The sequence below is a fragment of the Rutilus rutilus genome (assembly GCF_951802725.1).
Source record: "Rutilus rutilus genome assembly, chromosome: 16".
Classification (NCBI taxonomy): domain Eukaryota; kingdom Metazoa; phylum Chordata; class Actinopteri; order Cypriniformes; family Leuciscidae; genus Rutilus; species Rutilus rutilus.
Genome location: NC_140224.1, coordinates 37,519,646 through 37,539,645, shown reverse-complemented (window position 1 = coordinate 37,539,645; position 20,000 = coordinate 37,519,646). Strand labels below are relative to the sequence as shown.

General features: G+C 40.0%; 1 protein-coding gene across 1 annotated transcript in view; it reads left to right on the top strand.

The window, feature by feature from the left end:
• ryr2a (ryanodine receptor 2a (cardiac)) overlaps nucleotides 1-20,000 on the top strand; it is a 152,310-nt gene that overhangs the window by 122,825 nt on the left and 9,485 nt on the right. Inside the window, exons 77-95 of the mRNA XM_084435238.1 lie at nucleotides 1,631-1,737; nucleotides 1,812-1,863; nucleotides 1,951-2,001; nucleotides 3,704-3,803; nucleotides 3,887-3,966; nucleotides 5,175-5,251; nucleotides 5,468-5,541; nucleotides 7,333-7,350; nucleotides 9,652-9,732; nucleotides 10,718-10,806; nucleotides 10,892-11,020; nucleotides 11,098-11,202; nucleotides 11,312-11,393; nucleotides 12,411-13,717; nucleotides 15,014-15,087; nucleotides 15,189-15,333; nucleotides 15,424-15,510; nucleotides 16,496-16,720; nucleotides 18,127-18,257. Of these exons, the coding sequence (XP_084291364.1) occupies nucleotides 1,631-1,737; nucleotides 1,812-1,863; nucleotides 1,951-2,001; nucleotides 3,704-3,803; nucleotides 3,887-3,966; nucleotides 5,175-5,251; nucleotides 5,468-5,541; nucleotides 7,333-7,350; nucleotides 9,652-9,732; nucleotides 10,718-10,806; nucleotides 10,892-11,020; nucleotides 11,098-11,202; nucleotides 11,312-11,393; nucleotides 12,411-13,717; nucleotides 15,014-15,087; nucleotides 15,189-15,333; nucleotides 15,424-15,510; nucleotides 16,496-16,720; nucleotides 18,127-18,257 (3,014 nt within the window). The remainder of the gene's footprint in view (nucleotides 1-1,630; nucleotides 1,738-1,811; nucleotides 1,864-1,950; nucleotides 2,002-3,703; nucleotides 3,804-3,886; nucleotides 3,967-5,174; nucleotides 5,252-5,467; nucleotides 5,542-7,332; nucleotides 7,351-9,651; nucleotides 9,733-10,717; nucleotides 10,807-10,891; nucleotides 11,021-11,097; nucleotides 11,203-11,311; nucleotides 11,394-12,410; nucleotides 13,718-15,013; nucleotides 15,088-15,188; nucleotides 15,334-15,423; nucleotides 15,511-16,495; nucleotides 16,721-18,126; nucleotides 18,258-20,000) is intronic.

The following is a 20,000-nucleotide window of genomic DNA, read 5'->3' as shown; positions in this document are numbered from 1 at the left end:
TGAGGAGCCAGAATGACTAGAACCGAAAGTATGAATCCTTGAATTCTTCAGTGTAAATATGGATTCCTCATTCCTCTGGCTTGCGCTCTAACTGGACGAACGCTCATAAGTCTGCAGTGGTTTTCTCCACACATCTGTAAACTTCTAGTGGTGCAATGGGTCACAAAACTCACGGTTTAGATCATTTACGGTTTTTGAGCCACGGATCGGATACATTTTCGGATCAGCAAAAAATAAATAAATATATATATGGGGGGGGGGGGGGGGGGGGTAACTTTGCTTTTCATTTATTACTTAAAGCTCACTTGAAGTTCTTCGATACCACATCAAAAACTACTAGCCTAACTGATAAAGTTCAATTATTAAAGACAAGTGAACAGTCAGTAATACAATAAGAAAAAATACACAAATTACAAGCAGAGATGAATACTAAATAAAGTTACAGTCTAACAGTAGTGTTCAGGTACAGAAGTGAATAATTAAGCCTAAATGTAATAACACTATTTGTTCACTGTAGCAATGAAATATAGTTTCATCTTTGTTAAAGCTGTATTTTGTTGTTTTATTAACATTAATGACACAGACGACAGCAGGAATATTAGGCTACTGTCACTTTAAGACCGAATAAACTGACAAACATCCGGTTTCTTTCTCAACTCTTCACTGATGACTGAACCGAGAGAACACTTGCTGAGACGAGCATTTAGACATAATTGTGTGCGTATGTGTCCATTCAAGGGCAAGAGAACGCCCCGATTTTTGCCTCTTCCACGTTTAAAATTGTTTGAATGAGTAAACTGGCAAGACAAAACCAGTCAAAATGGATAAACTTTCACTCTATAACGGTTACATTTTGCGGTTAATCCGTGAATCCCATGCGTGCCGAACCGTGGGGAGCTGATCCGTACGCATCACGATCAGCTGCGATCCCTGAACTGCAGTAGATGGACTGGTTGTTGGTCGTTGTGTTGTCAAGTCAAGTCAAGTCAAGTTTATTTATATAGCGCTATTCACAATACAGATTGTATCAAAGCAGCTTCACAGTATTAAATTAAAATAATACATCAATGTTTGTTTCTAGTGGAAAACGTCCACGTTTGGTAATGCTGATCAATAGTATTGTTGATTGATTAATTAAATTAAATATCCCCAAATATCCCCAACTGAGCAAGCCAAAGGCAACAGTGGCAAGGAACCGAAAAACTCCATCAGGTGACCTAATGGAGAAGAAAAAAACCTTGGGAGAACCCAGGCTCAGTCGGGGGGCCAGTTCTCCTCTGGCGTTTATGAACTAGAGACAGGATTTAACTGTAAGATTAAAAGTATTATATGAATGCCTGGCTGAAGAGATGCGTCTTTAATCTAGTTTTAAACTGGGAGAGCGAGTCTGAGCAACGAACACTATCAGGAAGGCTATTCCAGAGTTTTGGAGCTAAATGTGAAAATGCTCTCCCTCCTTTGGTGGACCTAGATATCCTAGGTATGACCAAAAGCCTTGAATTTAGTGATCTTAAAGAGCGCGATGGATTATAGGGCGATAGAAGATCCGTTAAATAGACTGGAGCTAAGCCGTTTAGGGCTTATTGGGCTTGTTGTGTGTTTGCGTGTCTGAGGCTGTTTGGTGTTTCAGAAACCAGGCGGAGAGGAGCCGTCAGAGGAAGACGAGATGATCAAACACATCGACCCGTTACACCAGCTCATACAACTCTTCAGCAGAACCGCGCTGACCGAGAAATGGTGGGTTTCCTTTCTCATATTAATACACAGTCCAAACCACTATGATTTGCTCATGCCACATCCCTCTGTTGCAGTAAACTAGAGGAGGATCATCTCTACATGGCGTACGCTGATATCATGGCCAAGGTAAGACTAGTCCAGAACGGCTCTGAAGAACATGCTTCATAAGTGCTTCTGCTCAGATTAATGTGCTGTTTGATGAACCACTCACAGAGCTGTCATGATGAAGAGGAAGAGGATGAGGAGGAGGTGAAGAGTTTTGAGGTATGTGTCCGAATGTGCATCACTTTCTGAAGGCCGATCCTGTTCATGCGTGCGTATACTTTGAGTCTGCTTTCTTTGCAACTTGGAAGGGCATGAAGGAATGTCTGAGCATCTCGAGTTCATTCATTCATTCATTCTTCTCATCTGAGCTCAAAAACTGCTTTGCTGGTCTTCACCGGCCTGGTTTCCACTGGTTTTAGAGGCATTTTGAGCCCAAGACCTGGAAACCACCTTAGGCTGGTTTAAGATGCAGTGTTTTGCACATAGATGTACATGCTGTGAAAAACTGCAAGAGATCCGGCAGTTCTCAAACACGTCACAGGCATCACATGACCCAATGAATGAAGCCCTGAATCCAGCTGAAACCACTTTAGACTGGAAACTGGGTTTGGGCTTGATTTCGTTTGATTTATGTAAATGATCAGGTGGAATATTAGCTGAGGGAGACCAGCTGAAACCAGTCTAAGGTGGTTCCAGCTGGTCATAGCTGGTTTAAACCAAGCGGCAACCTTCCGGTCTCTCTCTCGAGTCCAACACTGAAGAGACTTAAACTGCAGTTCATCCACTGGCCACTAGAGACTCAATCCCATAAACCCTCATGTTAAAATGCCCAACTTTACAGCAGAAAAACACGTTTACAGTCTGGTGCTAAAAGTGGTTTTGGTCTATATCGATAATTTTGCCCTTCATGACACTCATCCGTTTAAATTATATTAAGCCTTTAAAGTTGTGCATAATTAAGGGCGTGGCCACTTGAGTGACAGGTGGATTGCTGCTGATGTCACTGCTGTGTGTTAGCGTCACGTCACCTCAGCTAATCCGCCTCACCGCACATTGTCGTTTATCCGGGAGTGACGCGCGGCTAAGATGGCGACGGCCGGCTCCGCCCACTTTGGGCTTCAGAAACACTCTTCAGAAACACTACGAGTGACGTCACACACACTACGCCCAGTGTTTTACACAGTCTATGGTTTGAACAGATCTGCTAAAAGCCCAAAACCCCTTTAAAACCAGTAGACTTGACCAGCTAAAACCAGCAGACCACTTCATGCTGTCGTTTCAGTGGCACTGTGTGATTTAAAGTTTAGAAAAATATTCCTCAGTTGGAGCTTTAATGGTTTATTGTGTATTGAGCACTAGTCACATGGTTTCTGTGTGTTCACGTTCCAGTTAGTGAAATTACTAATGCATTAGCTAACATGAACATTTATTTAAAGCATTTATTAATCTTCATCAATGTTATTTAATTTTTCATGACAGTGCTTTAACTAATGCAACTTTTGATTCTAATAATGTATTAGTAACACTTTACAATAAAGTTCAGTAGTTATGAACTAAGAATAAACAACACTTCTACAGCATTAATTCATCTTAGTTAATATTCATTTCAACATTTACTAATACATTATTAAAATCAAAGGTTGTATTGGTTAACATTAGTTACTGCACTGTGAACTAACATGAACACACAGTGAACAGCTGGATTATTATTAACTAACATTAACAAAGATTAATAAATACTGTATTGCTCATGGTTAGTTCATGTTTGTAAATACATTAACTAATGTTGACTAATGAACCTTATTGTGTTCCCACTGTATTGGTAAATGTTGAATCACTACATATGATTGACTTGATCTGTTTTCCGCTATGGAGCTTCACCAGTGAGCTTGTGTTCTGCCTCTTTCCCGTCGGTCTGCAGGAGAAGGAGATGGAGAAGCAGAAGCTGCTGTATCAGCAGGCCAGACTCCACGACCGCGGCGCCGCAGAGATGGTTCTGCAGACCATCAGCGCCAGCAAAGGTCAGAAACACACACTCTCAGAATCTCTCAGCTGGTCATGTGTTCTGTGATCGGGGGCTGATGGGAGTGTGTCTGTTGTGCAGGAGAGATGGGGCCGATGGTGGCCTCCACGCTCAAGCTGGGAATCGCCATACTCAACGGGGGAAACTCCACAGTCCAGCAGGTCAAGAGTTTTACATCATTTTGAAGCGATTGGTCGGTGTGGGATTTGCCCCGCCCCTCCTCCACTGTGATTGGACAGCTGGGTGGGAAGTGACAGTGATGAGCTCAAAACTTTAACATTTCTCAACTCTTGACGTCCGGAAAAAAACGCCAATGTGAAATATTTCATTTCATTTATTCATGTCATTTATTTATTTGTATAGCACATTTATTGCAAAACAGCTGTTGCTCAAAGTGCTTCACAATCACTAAAAACACAAAAATACAGAGTACAGCGAGAGAGAAATAAATACAAGTAAAAAAATACAAATTAAACGCACAAAACCATAGACAAGGTAATGATCAAGTAGACACTCCTCGTCACACCGCTCCCGATGAAACCCACTGACACATTACGCTGGCCTTGATGGACACACAACCTAATTATAGTTGTGAAGTAATCCATTTTTTAAACCATTTTGCAAACAAGATTATTTCTCTGATCCCATTGGCAGATATTTGTTCCTGTTTTAAGCACAAATTCACTTTATTTTGATAGAATATCTTCAGTCGTTTTGCTTCTCCAGTAAATGTATCTTGATTTAAAGTCCCTGTGGTGAAAATCCAGCTTTACTGTAGTTTATGTGTCTATGTGGTGTTATTAATACGCTTTAAGACAAAGCATGTGTAAAGTCGACACCATTGCTGAGTATTTTCTCGTCACAAACTACCTTGTAACCAATCAGATCAACGTGTGATCGTCAACCAGTGGATCTCTGAGCTGAGTGAGTGCGTGGAGGCGGGGCTCATTTGCATATTCATAGAACCGTGTATACTAATGAGGCAAGGGTGTCGAGTTACTTTTTAAGATATTTTAAGGCATGAATACATTTTTTTTGCAAGGAAAAAACATTTAAATATGTAATTTTGGTGATCAAAGATGAGTTTTAAGCGATACATTTATTGATTACAGGGGGACTTTAAGGATGTTTAGATATTTGTGCGGAAAACAAGGCAGAAATACTGAGGAAGAACATCATATTTTGCAGTGTATCTGCTACCATGGTTTGTTTCAGCTTAGTTTAGTTTGCATGATATGCCATAAATACAATAAAAAAGTGCAGGCAGAGGCAGAAAAGTACATTCATATTTATGCAGCTTGGTATATTGAACTTCAGAGGTGCGTCACAGCTCTGGTCTGATGTGTTCAATCTGCTTTTTGTTGTGCAGAAAATGCTGGACTACCTGAAAGACAAGCGGGACGTCGGGTTTTTCCAGAGTCTGGCGGGACTCATGCAGTCATGCAGGTACGACACACATATAACAGTGACAGATTATAGTCCATACGACAGACTGTCTCGAAGCAGCTTCACAGTAACAGAGTCAGCCATGCAGACGTCCTCAAATAAGAGACGCATTTAAATTCCCCACAGAAGACAATATCCAGATCAATAGTTCAATAACCATGTCGATGTTGCAAAATTCATGAGTTGTGAAGTCAGTGCTGGATGTTTGTGCTCCAGTGTTCTGGATCTGAACGCGTTTGAGAGGCAGAATAAAGCGGAAGGTCTCGGGATGGTGACGGAGGAAGGATCAGGTATGACTGATATGAACACAAACACCTGATTTATGATCAATAACTATGTGTCATTCTGTCATGTGATATAATGGGTAATTTTTTCAAGCATGAAATCGTCATGTTCATTCCACCATTTTTCTGTTAATTTAGTTGAGTTATTGATTCTAAAATACAGTAATGCTACTTTTGTGTTGAAGATGTCTCTGTCAAACTGAATTATTTTATCCTTTTCTTTATGTTTGTGTTCGAGTGTATGATGACGATGAATGTTTGATATGGTCTTCAGACGTTTGGAAGCAGAAATGCTCAGACTTGAGAAACGAGCACTCAACAGTGTGTGTGTGAGACACTCACCCTACCCTAACATGTGCTCATGTCTCCTGTATCATGTGACCATTTTTTTAAGTGAACTGAAAATTATTTTCAAACCTCATTTCATTTGAGTCTCAAAGCATGGATTTTATATTCCTTGAGTTCTTTTTCAGGTTTCTTTATGTTTGCTGTGTTGTAACATGACTTCTAAAGGGATAGTTCACCCGAAAATGAACGTTCTGTCGTTTACTCGCCGTCACGTGACTCACGTCGCTCCAAACCAGCAAGAGTTTCTGTCTTCAGTGGAACACAAAAAAGATCTTCAGGAAGCTCTTTACATATTCAACGTGTCTGAAAGAGTCTCTTCTGCTCACAAAGTCTGCTTTTATTGATCAAAAATACAGTAAAAATAGTGAAATATTATTCCAGTGTAAATCATCTGTTCTCTATGTGAATATACAGTAAAGTGTAATTTATTCCTGTGATCAAAGCTGAATGTTCAGCATCATTACTCCAGTCTTCAGTGTCACATGATCCTTCACAAATCACTCTAATATGAGGATTTGATTATTATCAGTGCTGAAAACAGTTCATATTTGTATGGAAACCGTCATATATAGTTTTTTCAGGATTTGTTGAAGAATAGAAAGTTCAAAAGAACAGCATTTATTTGAAATAGAATCGTTTGCAACATCTTTACTGTCATAAATGCGTCCTTAAAGAATAAAAGTATTGTAATGACCCCAAACATTTGAACAGTTATAAATATATATGAACCCAAAAAGGACATGAAACCCTTAGCATGAGAATCCCTCACACTGAAGTCAGTATAGTGCATGTGTTTACAGCTCGACAGAATCGTTTTCTTTCACTGTAAAAGAGGAGGATGAATACTGTGCGAATCATGTTCATGTTCCACTGATTAAAGAAGGTCCTTCAGGTTTGACCTGAAACGAACGACAGAAGGTTCATGTTCGTCTGCACTATTCCTTTAACCTGCACAAGTGTCTCTCTCTCTCTCTCTCTCTGATTCTTTATTTCTCTCTGAATTTTGCCTTTATTTCTCATTATTCCCTCTAAGCAGTTCTGCACTTTATTCACTCAGGTTTGGATTCAATCAGCCTCATTTCTGCTAAAGTCAGACACGCTTTCATCAAACCTGTAAGTTAAGGTGAACACTCGTGGTTGTGTATTAAACTAGTCCTAACCAGGCGCCGTCGATTGCTCGGTTTCTGTCTCTGCCTCTCATTGGTCCTCGTGTAACGGTGCGTTCTGATTGGCTGTGATCAGTGCGGACAGATATCCCGGTTGTCACGCCTGGTTAGACTCGTGTTGGTGTTAAATCGCATCGTGTGATTGGTCAGAATGGTGCTGATTGAATCCAAAGTCAACAACGACTGACCTTGTGACCTGTATGACCTCTCACTTTTTTCTTTCCTTTTTTTTCTTCTTCTTCTTTTTTTTGGGTTAACGCACCTTCGTCTTCCCCTTTCTCAGTCATCACTCATGAGCGTGGTAATTATGCCTTCTGCCGTTTCGCTGTGGTTTCGCTGTGTGTGACCCTGAGCCCAACACCTTCCCTCTGCCCTGCGTTACCTGTCACAAGCCCCGCCCCCGCCGGAGCGCAGGCCAATCACACGCTGGCTTTGCTCTCAGGTTTCTGTTCTGTTCTGTTAGAGACACCGACACTCGTTCTGACCGATAACGGAAAACGGCATCGTTGACATGTAAAGCTAGCTCATATTTCAGGGTGTTTCTTCAACTATGAGCACATTTGAGAAATGTAATATTTTATTTGTCTTCTAAGTGTCCAGCGGTGGAGAATGCTGTCGGATCCATCACTCAAAATCAGCATTCATTCTCTGGTGGAAATGCCATTTAAAATATTTTTAGAATAAAATGACTGACATTTCTGTCTTAGGCTAACTTAGCTAGTAACTAGCATTTTATATAGCTTAAATAAAACGAATTTTTTTTTTTTTGACATAATTAAAGCTTGATTGGAAATGAAGAAATCTTGGATCTAGATTGTGATTATAGAGGAATATTTTGATTATTTTAGAGGAATATTATTTTGTTTTGGAGAGTAATGTTACTTTTTTATTATATTAAGAGGGATATTTTATTATTTTAGAGCATTTTTATTGTTTTAGAGAAATTTTATTTAAATACTTTTCCTTATTTTATAGTGATCATTTTTATTATTTTTGCAGAATTTTGTTTTGTTTTATTATTTTATTATTTATTATTATTTAAAGGACTATTATATTATTTAAGAGGAATAATTCTTATAATTTTAGGGTAATATTTTTATTGTTTTATGGGTCTGGGAAAAGGGTTAAACAATCAAATGTACACACGGCATCTGAAGAGTAGTAAAAGTACATGATGTGTGTGTGCGACCTCAGTGGCAGTAGTTGCAGAAACACCCGTAGATCGTCTCAGCCTATCAGAAGCAGCCGTGCGTCTCTGTGGGCGGAGCTGTCGTCTGTAAGCTCCTCCCCCTCCTGCTCTCAGTGGCGCAGCGGCTGGGTGTTTGGTTAGGAGTGTGTGTGTGTGTGTGTGTGTGTGTGTGTGTGTGTGTGTCTCTGTGGTGTGTTGTGGTCTGAGAGGATGATGAAGGTGGTCTCTCCTCCTCTTCCTCACTGATGGTCTGAGATGTTCAGTCGCTGTCGTGTGCTGTCGTTCCTGCTGTTTCTTCCCCTGTCCTTCTTTGTTTCTGGTCAGGCTGTTTCTGTTCTTTTCAAGAGTGATTGTTTTTATGTTTTCTGGAGATCAGTGTCGTGTTTTCTATCGTATCATCCATCTGCATTTCTGTTGACTGGTTTCGTCATCCGTTCAGTTCGGCGTTTTAGTGCTGGTGGGAATGATGGACCAGAGGAAGTCTAACCAAACCACAGATAACTGATATTTCATATTGTGTATTTACATGTATTCTTATCATAATGTGTAGTAAATGCAGTGGTGTCATTTTGTATCTGCATGCTGCACTCAGAGTTATTTGTAATAATCCCAGCGTGGAGTTTCTGATTGGTCCTCACACTGACGCTCAGCTGAAAGTGCGCTTGTCCTGCGATCTCAAACACGTAAAACGCTTCTGTCATCTCACACATGTGCTCTGTTACAAACCCGAAACTGAGCGTTCTGCATGGACAGCAAGACTTTACCACTTTTCATCATTATTCAGTGAGGAATGAATTATAATTATATTAATAATGAACATTTCCTACGGGTTGCATTATCTGTGAACGAGGAATATTTTAGAGGAATATTTGTATTATTTTACAATATTTTTCAAGATGCAATGCTTAAAAAAACCACAATAATGCCATCTTCCTCTCATCTTATCACGCTGTGTATGTAGGGAGCTCACTGGGTTTGGGAACAGAACCCCTCAGATACTCAACTGAAGGAAAGCACTTTCAGGTTGGCGTGTGAGAACAACATTCCTGTGTTTCTGGAGGTTATTTTATAGTTGTGAACTGGTGTTTATAGCACAGCTGCTCTTCCTCAAACATGTTCCTCTCTGTCTGCAGACGTCTCAGGGATCAGGTGACACCGTCAGATCTCTCATGTCGTTCATATTGAGGGATACCAGCAGAAAATAAACATAATATATTGTTATTGCATTCATGTCATCCTCTGAGATGACTTCACAGTAATAAACATCACTGATGCAAACATGAGGCAGGTTCAGATTCTGCTGCGACTCTCTTGATCTGACCCGTGACCTCTGACCCCAGACGTCTGCGGACCCGAGCTCATACGCAGTCGGTGTGTTCACACGGCTCTAACGTGTGACTCTGCTGCGCGCAGGTGAAAAGGTCATGCAAGATGACGAGTTCACCTGTGACCTCTTCCGCTTCCTCCAGCTGCTGTGTGAGGGACACAACTCAGGTGCGTCTCACCTGTGCACTGTGTGTAGTGTGTGTGCAGTGTGATCAAATATGATCATCCTCAAGCATCCTCCAGTTTCAAAGGCAACAATATATTTTCATTTATAAAGAACAAATTAATACAGTGAAAAGTTAATATTATAAAACCGTGTACAATATTATTTGGTAATATAAGTTTATATTATGTTACGTCTGCATTTTTTTTCTGCTCACCATTCTACTATACTGTTCAGATGTATTTTTTTCATAAATAAAATTAAATTTATCTATTTGAATAATTTTGTTTATTTTATGTCAAATGTATTAATTTATTATTTATTTATTTATTTTAATATTATTTATTTAAAATTAAATTATACTGTATTTATTTTCATTTTAATCTAATGTTTTTATTTATTATTTATTTACATCAATGTTTTATTTATTTTAATCAATTTATTTATTTTAATCAAATTTTTTACAAAATAATTTATTTAAATCATTTTTATTTAAGTCACATTTATTTATTTTAATCAAATGTATTTGTTTATTCACATAAAACTTTGGTTATTTTCATTTACTTTATTTATTTGAATCAATTTTATTTTGAATCAAGTTTTTTTTATGTACTTAATTATTTATGTACTTAAATCAAATTTGATCAATTTATTTGAATCAAATGTATATTATTTAATGTTTTATTTTAATCAAAGGTTTTTATTTTGTTATTTATTTATTTTTTACATGAAATTTTATTTCATCAATTTATGATTTTTTTATTTAATTTAATATTTATTTATTTAATACATTTTAAATTTTAATAAAATGTTACAGTTTTTATACTGTTTTTAACCAGACCCCTAGCCCTCAGTTTGAAAACCCCTGCTGTAAACAATAGTGAACATTTTACTTTCATAATAATGATGTGTTTCTGAGTCAAAAAAAAGGATTATGAAAAAATATAGAGCAAGTAACGGTTAATGACAATAATTGTGTTCATACATCAGATTTTCAGAACTACCTGCGAACGCAGACGGGTAACAACACAACGGTCAACATCATCATATCTACGGTGGATTACCTGCTCAGAGTCCAGGTGAGCGCTTCCTCCGTGAACACCATCACGCTCCGCTAACACACATCTGACACGCGTGTGTGTGTGTGTGCGCTCTCGTCCTCAGGAGTCCATCAGCGATTTCTACTGGTACTATTCTGGGAAAGACGTCATCGATGAACAAGGCCAACGGAATTTCTCCAAAGCAATCAATGTAGCCAAACAAGTCTTCAACACTCTCACAGAGTACATTCAGGTACGGGCGATCTCCTGATTTCCACGATGTGGACGGACTCGTGGAACAGCTTTATAATACCCAGTGTGTGTTTTCAGGGCCCTTGCACAGGGAATCAGCAGAGCCTCGCTCACAGCCGCCTGTGGGACGCGGTTGTTGGGTTCCTGCACGTTTTTGCACATATGCAGATGAAGCTGTCTCAGGTAAGCATCTACAGTGATGCTCAATAAACCCTCTTGAAATGAGAGACCTTGACACGCAGAACCCCGGTTATCCCCTGGTTTACTTACTGTGATATGATTTATGCTGCAGGATTCAAGCCAAATCGAGCTGTTGAAGGAGCTCATGGATCTGCAGAAGGACATGGTTGTGATGCTCTTGTCCATGTTGGAAGGTCAGTTCACATTGTTTGATTGAATGATTAGTTAGTAATGTTCCCGACCAAGGGTGCGTTTCCCAAAAGCATCGTTAGCCAACTATGGTCACAGTTATCAGCAGTTCGACGATTCCCGAAACTATAGTTCTAACGAACATTAGCAAACAGCATCGCAGAGTTGTGTGTTGTGAACGACAGCGTCGATCTGTGGTTAGAAGCAGTTTCTTGTTTGCATGTGGACTCAATAAATCCTGATCTTGAGCCAAATAAGCAAGCTGACATTCAGTACAACCTATATCTTTTATTTAGAATACATTCAAATGTCATTTACGTCTTTTAATTTGTCAAGAGATTTAAAGTGTAGTTTTTGAAGAGTGCGCATGTGTGATCGAGCTCTAGTGCGTAACAACGAGCCTATGATCGAATCTGGAAATAAAGCAAAATGAGAAATAGTCCTCAGATGCATGTCCATAATTTATAGCAAAACATCTAGCGTTAATTCGATCTCAAGTGGATTCATTAAAAGTAGTTATTACTCCAACACCTGTGTGACATCATTAACCAACATGTTTGAGCGACCAATTTGCGACAATACGGTTCGGGGAAACAGTCGTGACTAGCTAGTTGATTTCTTCAACGATCCGTCGTACTATAGTAGTGAAGCAGCGAGTTACGGCGTTATACTGGAAACACACCCATTTAGTTCCTGTCTCTATGAAGCCCCTCCTTCTGAAAAGCACACTGTGCTCTGATTGGTCGGATGGAGCAGTGTGTTGTGATTGGTCGAGCACTTTGAGTGTGTTTGGGAAATGTCCAGCCTCTTACCATAACCACCAGTTTAACACACTACTAACTAACTCAACCAGGCCCCGCCCCTTTATTCTGCGTATTAATTATTTCAATAAGGTCCTGGTCCGAAATATTTTGACGTGTTCGTACTATCGTACTATGATAGTTAAGCAGCGAGTTACGCCGCTGTACGGGAAACACACCCCAGGAAGATAAATTACCCTAATCATCTTCCCTTCATTTTAGGAAACGTTGTGAATGGCACCATTGGAAAGCAGATGGTGGACATGTTGGTGGAGTCCTCAAACAACGTGGAGATGATTCTGAAGTTCTTCGACATGTTCCTCAAACTGAAAGATCTGACGTCGTCGGATGCCTTCAAAGAGTACGACCCCGATGGCAAAGGCGTCATCTCCAAGAGGGATTTCCACAAGGCCATGGAGAGCCATAAACATTACACCCAATCCGAGACAGAATTCCTGCTCTCCTGTGCGGAAACGGATGAAAACGAGCTCTTGGACTATGAGGAGTTCGTCGAACGCTTCCACGAGCCGGCGAAGGACATCGGCTTCAACGTTGCCGTTCTCTTAACCAATCTCTCAGAGCACATGCCTCACGATTCTCGCCTCCAGACCTTCCTAGAGTTGGCCGAGAGCGTGCTGAACTATTTCCAGCCGTACCTGGGCCGAATCGAGATCATGGGCAGCGCTAAGCGCATCGAACGCGTGTACTTCGAGATTAGCGAGTCCAGTCGCACCCAATGGGAGAAGCCACAGGTCAAGGAATCCAAACGGCAGTTCATCTTCGACGTGGTGAACGAAGGTGGTGAGAAGGAGAAAATGGAGCTCTTCGTGAATTTCTGCGAAGACACGATCTTCGAGATGCAGCTAGCGGCGCAGATGTCCGACGCCGCCGAGCGCTTGGCTAGCAAAGAAGACAGCGAGAGAGAGAAACCCGAGGAGGAGAGTCCCGAGATGGGCTTCTTCTCCGTCACCACCGTGCGAACGGCTCTCTTCGCTCTACGGTACAACGTGATGCTCCTAATGAAGGTGCTGTCCATGAAGAGCCTCAAGAAGCAGGTGAAGAAAGCCAAGAAGATGACGGTGAAGGACATGGTGACCACGCTGGTGTCCTTCTATTGGAGCGTTCTGCTGGGTTTGCTGCACTTCGCCTTCAGCGTCGCTCGAGGATTCTTCAGGATCACGTACAACAGTTTCCTCGGAGGGAGTCTGGTGGAGAATGCCAAGACCATGAAGGTTTCCGAGCTCCTGGCCAACATGCCCGACCCGACTCAAGACGACGTGAGGGGAGAGATGGAGGAGGGCGAGAAGAAGCACATCGATAAAACCTCCCCTGAGGAAGACCTGGCCGATCTGACCGCGGCCACAGACGACACCGACGTCCTCTCCGATATATTCGGCCTTGATCTGAAGAGAGAGGGAGGCCAGTATAAACTCATGCCTCACAATCCAAACGCCAGCATCACGGATATGCTCAGCACGCCCGTCCCACAGCCACACACACCCTCGCCTGAGCTCCGCAGACGACTCCAGGTAACACTTTTAATGGGGTTAGTGCATAAATGGGTCACCAAGTAAGACATGTTCCTGGATCAACATATATTATTGATCCTGAAACAACATTCTTGTCTGAAAACATTTCCTAACCTGGGCTTGACATGTAACCGTTTCAATGGTGTTAGTGCATAAATGGGGCGCCGGGATTTTCCCAAGTAAGACATGTTCCTGGATCAGCGTATTTATTGACCAGACGTGGGTGTTTATTTGAGCTCTTCCGTCAGTGAAACACCACACTACAGCCTGTAAAACACTGAAATAAATATCAGTAAAAATTGGTAACTTAAATAATAGAAGAAAGTTACATATTATTTAAAAAACATTCATTTTATATTTCCTGACAAATATGCGTCATATATCTACCGCTCTACGCTTCGAGAGGGATGTGGGACAGTCATTCTCTTTTCCAATCTCTTCATATTTTCTCCTGATGTTCCAAGCAACTGACCCTTGTTGTAAAAGGTCTGAAGAGCTAATCTTATCTTCCGCAGCGTCAAGACATTTACGCTATGTTTGATTTTGTGCTGCCAGAGCAAAACTAAAATCCCAAGCGTGTGTGAAATGCGCTATACAAATAAACTTAACATGTCTTACCATAACAAGCACAAACTGTGTTAAATAGAATTTGATGTGCAAGCAAAATGGTATCAGGCCTATTATATTCACATTTTACTGTGGTAAAGTTAAACAAACACTGTAGGACCAATTAAAAGTGAACCAAAGGAAGAAACGCTTACAATCCCCTGCAAAAATGGGCGAGACGTGAGTGAAGATTTGGAAAAAGAAACAAGATATTCCATGTCCAAGGAAATGTTTGTGGCTCACGTGACGGACCTCTTCTTCGGCACGAATCCAAATGTTTCCATGGCTGGAATGTAACATTTAATTGCTTACCTATTATTTCTTTTGTAAACAAAGCTTTGTGCTTCACTCGTGTCATAATATTAGTGTAAAACAGCATTCACGTACAAAAAATGTGTTTTGGCGGACCGGTGATGCAGTTGTCGAGTTTACCGGCACTGTCCTAGTCCTAACCCAATCCCAACCTCTACACCTAACCCTAACCATAACCATAACCCTGGTTTTAAACTTGACATACACTATAAACTTGTCCCTCAAATCTGATTGGTTGATTGAAATGTTGTTCCACAAAGATGTTGATCCAGGAACATGTTGTACTCTGTGAATCACAATCACCATTTGTGGCAGATCCGTATCAGTAATGACATGTTTCTGTTGGGTTATTAACTCGTTCGCTGTGTGTTCTGTCAGACAAAGGGCTCTTCATCCTCGACTGACAACAATGAAGTTGTGGAGGAGACCAAATCAGTGCCTGAGAAAGCCGAGTAAGTCTTGCTGACATGCAAATGTGTTTGTTGAGGCCGACAGTGTTTGTGTCGTCATCATAATATTTGCAATCTGAGTTCTGATTCGTCCCCTTTCTAAGAAGGGAAAATGGTGAGAAAGCACAAAAGAAGAAGGAGGAAGCGGTGAAGCGTAAGGTGAGACTGCACTACTCCAGAGCCGATGAGCCTGATCTGCAGGAGTCAGCCTTCTGGAAGAAGATCATCGCTTACCAACGCAAGCTGCTGGTCAGAGCCCTGAGATCTCCTGTTTGTGTCCCATAATGCCATGCAAGAGGAAGTGTGCTTTACGCGGTATCTCTGTCTCTTCTCCTGCAGAACTATTTTGCACGAAACTTCTACAACATGAGAATGTTGGCTTTGTTTGTGGCCTTTGCAATCAACTTCATTCTGCTGTTTTACAAGGTAATTCGCACTACTTTCAACATTCATCATCACAAATTATTTCCAGTGTTTTCTCCGAATGTTTGTGTATCTGTACCCGGTTGCGTAAAGCACCTTAAGTGTAATTTTCCCTTAAGAACACCCTTAGGTTTCCCTTAAACTTAAGAGTGCTGCAAAAAATAATTCTTCAGTGTTACTTAAGGGTTTCTTTAGGGGAAACGTCATACACCCTATTTCCCCTTTAAGTAATCTCTTAAAAAACGATAAGTGTTGCATAAAGTGTTGCCGTCATTTTCCTAAGTATGACATAAGGTTTGCAAAACTTCACCTTAAGTGTTATACGGAGTGAGCAGGTTCGATCCAAGTCTTCTAACGAGACGTGATCGGCCGCTTTATATGATAAACAAATTTAAATTTTGCAGTTTTTTCACATATAAACACATAAAGCACATCTTATATGGTTAACGGAAGCTCAAAGTGCGTGCGACGTGCAAGAACAAACCTCAAGCATTTGAGCTTCCGACACAGCCTAAATCATATCGATTACTTTTATGTCTTTCAATAAATGGACAGAAATGATGAGCGAATATTACAAATATCTTTATTTGTTTCTAAATATGAATGAAAGTCTTATGGGTTTAGACCGACATGAGTGTGAGTATGATGACAGAATTTTCAATTTTGAGTAAACTATCAATTTGAGTTTCTGTCTCATCTAGTCCTTTCAAATTTGGTTTTCCTTATTCATGTAATCCTGTTTTCTGTGAAACTGATTAACAAATAACGTGTCCACGGCAGCAATCGAATATTATAACGGCAAAACCTGGGTTGCAAAACACTTCACAGTTTCCCTTACCTAAGAGAACCGTTTAAGGGATTAAATGCAACACTCTTCAGTCATTCCCTTAGCTGAGGGGAAATCATGCCTGAAGTCTCATACTGAAGGGAAAAGCTGAAGGTGCTTCATGCAAGCCGGCCCTGAGCTTTAGTTTGGTCCCTGGTGAAGGTGTCCACGTCGTCGGCCCTGAGCGAGGGGAAGGAGGTGTTGTTCAGCGGGTCCTCAGACACCAGCGTTCGGTGGAACCCCCTGGACGGCTCCGGCTCCAGGCCCGTCGCTGTGCACTTCGTGCTGGAGGAGAGCAGCGGATACATGGAGCCCACCCTGCGCATCTTAGCCGTCCTGCACACCGTCATCTCCTTCTTCTGCATCATCGGCTACTACTGCTTAAAGGTGCAGTGTGGGATTTTTATCTAGTGCTGAGGTTGTGAACTGCACTCAACAGGAGTTACGGTGGCCGACAGGAAGTGATGTCGTCGTCTGAGACAGCAGAGAGTAGCCAGTTAAACAATGAGGTTTCTTTACAAAGATAAATGAAGAAATTAGGTTTACTTTATTATTCAGTAAAACGATGTTACTGCGAATATTATTGTTACATGTTCATCATTGTGTCGGTGTTTTATTCGCTGACTTTAGCTCGCTTCTTATCATGAAGAACAACAGAGTGACGAAGCGCGTTTGTCCGTTCAGGGCCACCGTAGAAACATGTCGATGTAAGCGGACCTGCGGTGTGTGTAGAGAGAAATGACTCATTCTAAGCTAATAAAAACATAACAGTTCATTATGTAAGGTCTTTATACACCACTAAAACATAGTTATGTATGATATTGTATTCCTGTCAACATATCCTCCTAAATATTACACAATGCATCTTTAAAGGTGGAGAAAACAGAGAAATCTGTTCAGAAAACAGATTTTACACTAGTGAACCAGAATTATTTACTCCATGAATGTAAACTAAAACATCATCAAACCTAAATGCTGAAATGTATTTATTTATTAATGGTTTCTAAATTGATAGTTTCATGCTCACAGCAGCCAATAATTCACCTAAGAATAGGGATGCATGATATATATCAGCCAGCATATCAGTATCGGCCGATATATGATCAATTATAATGTTATCGTTATCGGCCCGATAAGAAAATTTGGATGATATATTAAAGCCGAAGAATAATGTATTATTTCCTTCAGCTGAGACACTTCAGATGTTTGAATTGCTTGAAATATGATTGAAATCACTTCAAAAAAGGAAAATACAGTTCAGTGCAACATTTGCAGGTCATATCGGCTGCATAAAGTTATAATAAGAACATTATAATTGTGTGTTTGGAACGTGGATTTTAAGGATGAGACTTGTTTTTGTAATCAGGCTCTCAAAATGTATTTGGATATAGATTTATCAGCCAATATATCGGTTATCGGCTTTCAAATATAAAGAATAATCGGTTATTGGTATTGGCCAATGGGTGCATCCCTACCTAAAACCCATTGTGTGTGCACCAGAATATTGTAGAGTATGACAGATAACATGACCAACACAAACAACACTGGTCTTAAAAGTGTTTTAAACTCTGATATTATTCTCCCAAGGCACATTTTAGGTGAACGTTCATTAATTCTAATGAAATCCAGTTACTGAAACAATAAACCTGCCAGATTTACATAACCAATGAAACGCCCAGCAGTATCAGTCTAATAGCGTTTTAATAAACGCTCCAATTATTATTTCTGAAATGGCTTTAATAGAAAACAGAGCTGTGATGATTCATATGGCTCATATCGTGTTTCTCCTCCAGGTTCCTCTGGTGATTTTCAAGCGGGAGAAGGAGGTGGCCAGAAAGCTGGAGTTTGACGGTCTCTACATCACTGAACAGCCTTCAGAAGATGATATTAAAGGCCAGTGGGACCGGCTGGTCATCAACACACAGTGAGTGACAGACCAGGCTCATGTTCTCAACACAACTGCTCTCAGTCAGGAACAGCGGTAATGAGGAGAATGAAGAAATGCTAATGATGGAGGGCGGTCATTATGACAAGAGAAATGTCATTGCATCACTTTACAGAACAACAAAACATGACATGTTAGTCAGTTAGTTAGGTAGTTAGTAACTTAGTTAATTAGTTAGTTAGTTACTTAGTTAGTTAGTTAGTTATTTGGTTAGTTAGTTAGTCACTTAGTTATTAGGTTAGTTAGTTAAATAGTTAGTTAGTTACATAGTTAGTTACTTAGTTAATTAGTTTGTTACTTAGTTAGTTATTTGGTTAGTTAGTTAGTTAGTCACTTAGTTATTAGGTTAGTTAGTTAAATAGTTAGTTAGTTACATGGTTAGTTAGTTAGTTAGTTAGTCAGTTAGTTAGTCAGTCAGTCAGTCAGTTAGTTAGTTAGTTAGTTAGTCAGTCAGTTAGTCAGTTAGTTAGTTAGTTAGTCAGTTAGTTAGTCAGTCAGTCAGTCAGTTAGTTAGTTAGTTAGTTAGTCAGTCAGTCAGTTAGTCAGTTAGTTAGTTAGTTAGTCAGTTAGTTAGTCAGTCAGTCAGTCAGTTAGTTAGTTAGTTAGTTAGTCAGTCAGTTAGTCAGTTAGTTAGTTAGTTAGTCAGTTAGTTAGTCAGTCAGTCAGTCAGTTAGTTAGTCAGTTAGTTAGTTAGTTAGTTAGTCAGTTAGTTAGTTAGTTAGTTAGTCAGTTAGTCAGTTAGTTAGTTAGTCAGTCAGTTAGTTAGTTAGTTAGTCAGTCAGTTAGTTAGTCAGTCAGTTAGTTAGTTAGTTAGTTAGTTAGTCAGTTAGTTAGTTAGTCAGTCAGTCAGTTAGTTAGTCAGTTAGTTAGTTAGTCAGTTAGTTAGTCAGTTAGTTAGTCAACTACTGACTGTCAGTTAGTTAGTTAGTTAGTCAGTTAGTTAGTCAGTCAGTCAGTCAGTCAGTTAGTTAGTCAGTTAGTTAGTTAGTTAGTCAGTCAGTTAGTTAGATAGTCAGTCAGTCAGTCAGTCAGTTAGTTAGTTAGTCAGTCAGTTAGTTAGTTAGTCAGTCAGTCAGTTAGTCAGTCAGTTAGTTATTCAGTTAGTTAGTCAGTCAGTTAGTTAGTTAGTCAGTTAGTTAGTTAGTCAGTCAGTTAGTTAGTTAGTTAGTCAGTCAGTTAGTCAGTCAGTTAGTTAGTTAGTCAGTCAGTCAGTTAGTTAGTTAGTCAGTCAGTTAGTTAGTTAGTTATTCAGTCAGTCAGTTAGTTAGTTAGTTAGTTAGTCAGTTAGTTAGTTAGTCAACTACTGACTGTCAGTTAGTTAGTTAGTCAGTTAGTCAGTTAGTTAGTCAGTCAGTCAGTCAGTCAGTTAGTTAGTTAGTCAGTTAGTTAGTTAGTTAGTTAGTCAGTCAGTTAGTTAGATAGTCAGTCAGTTAGTTAGTTAGTCAGTCAGTTAGTTAGTTAGTCAGTCAGTCAGTCAGTCAGTTAGTCAGTCAGTTAGTTATTCAGTTAGTTAGTTAGTTAGTCAGTTAGTTAGTTAGTCAGTTAGTTAGTTAGTCAGTCAGTTAGTTAGTTAGTCAGTCAGTTAGTTAGTTAGTCAGTCAGTTAGTCAGTCAGTTAGTTAGTTAGTTAGTCAGTCAGTCAGTTAGTTAGTTAGTCAGTCAGTTAGTCAGTTAGTTAGTTAGTCAGTTAGTTAGTCAGTTAGTTAGTCAACTACTGACTGTC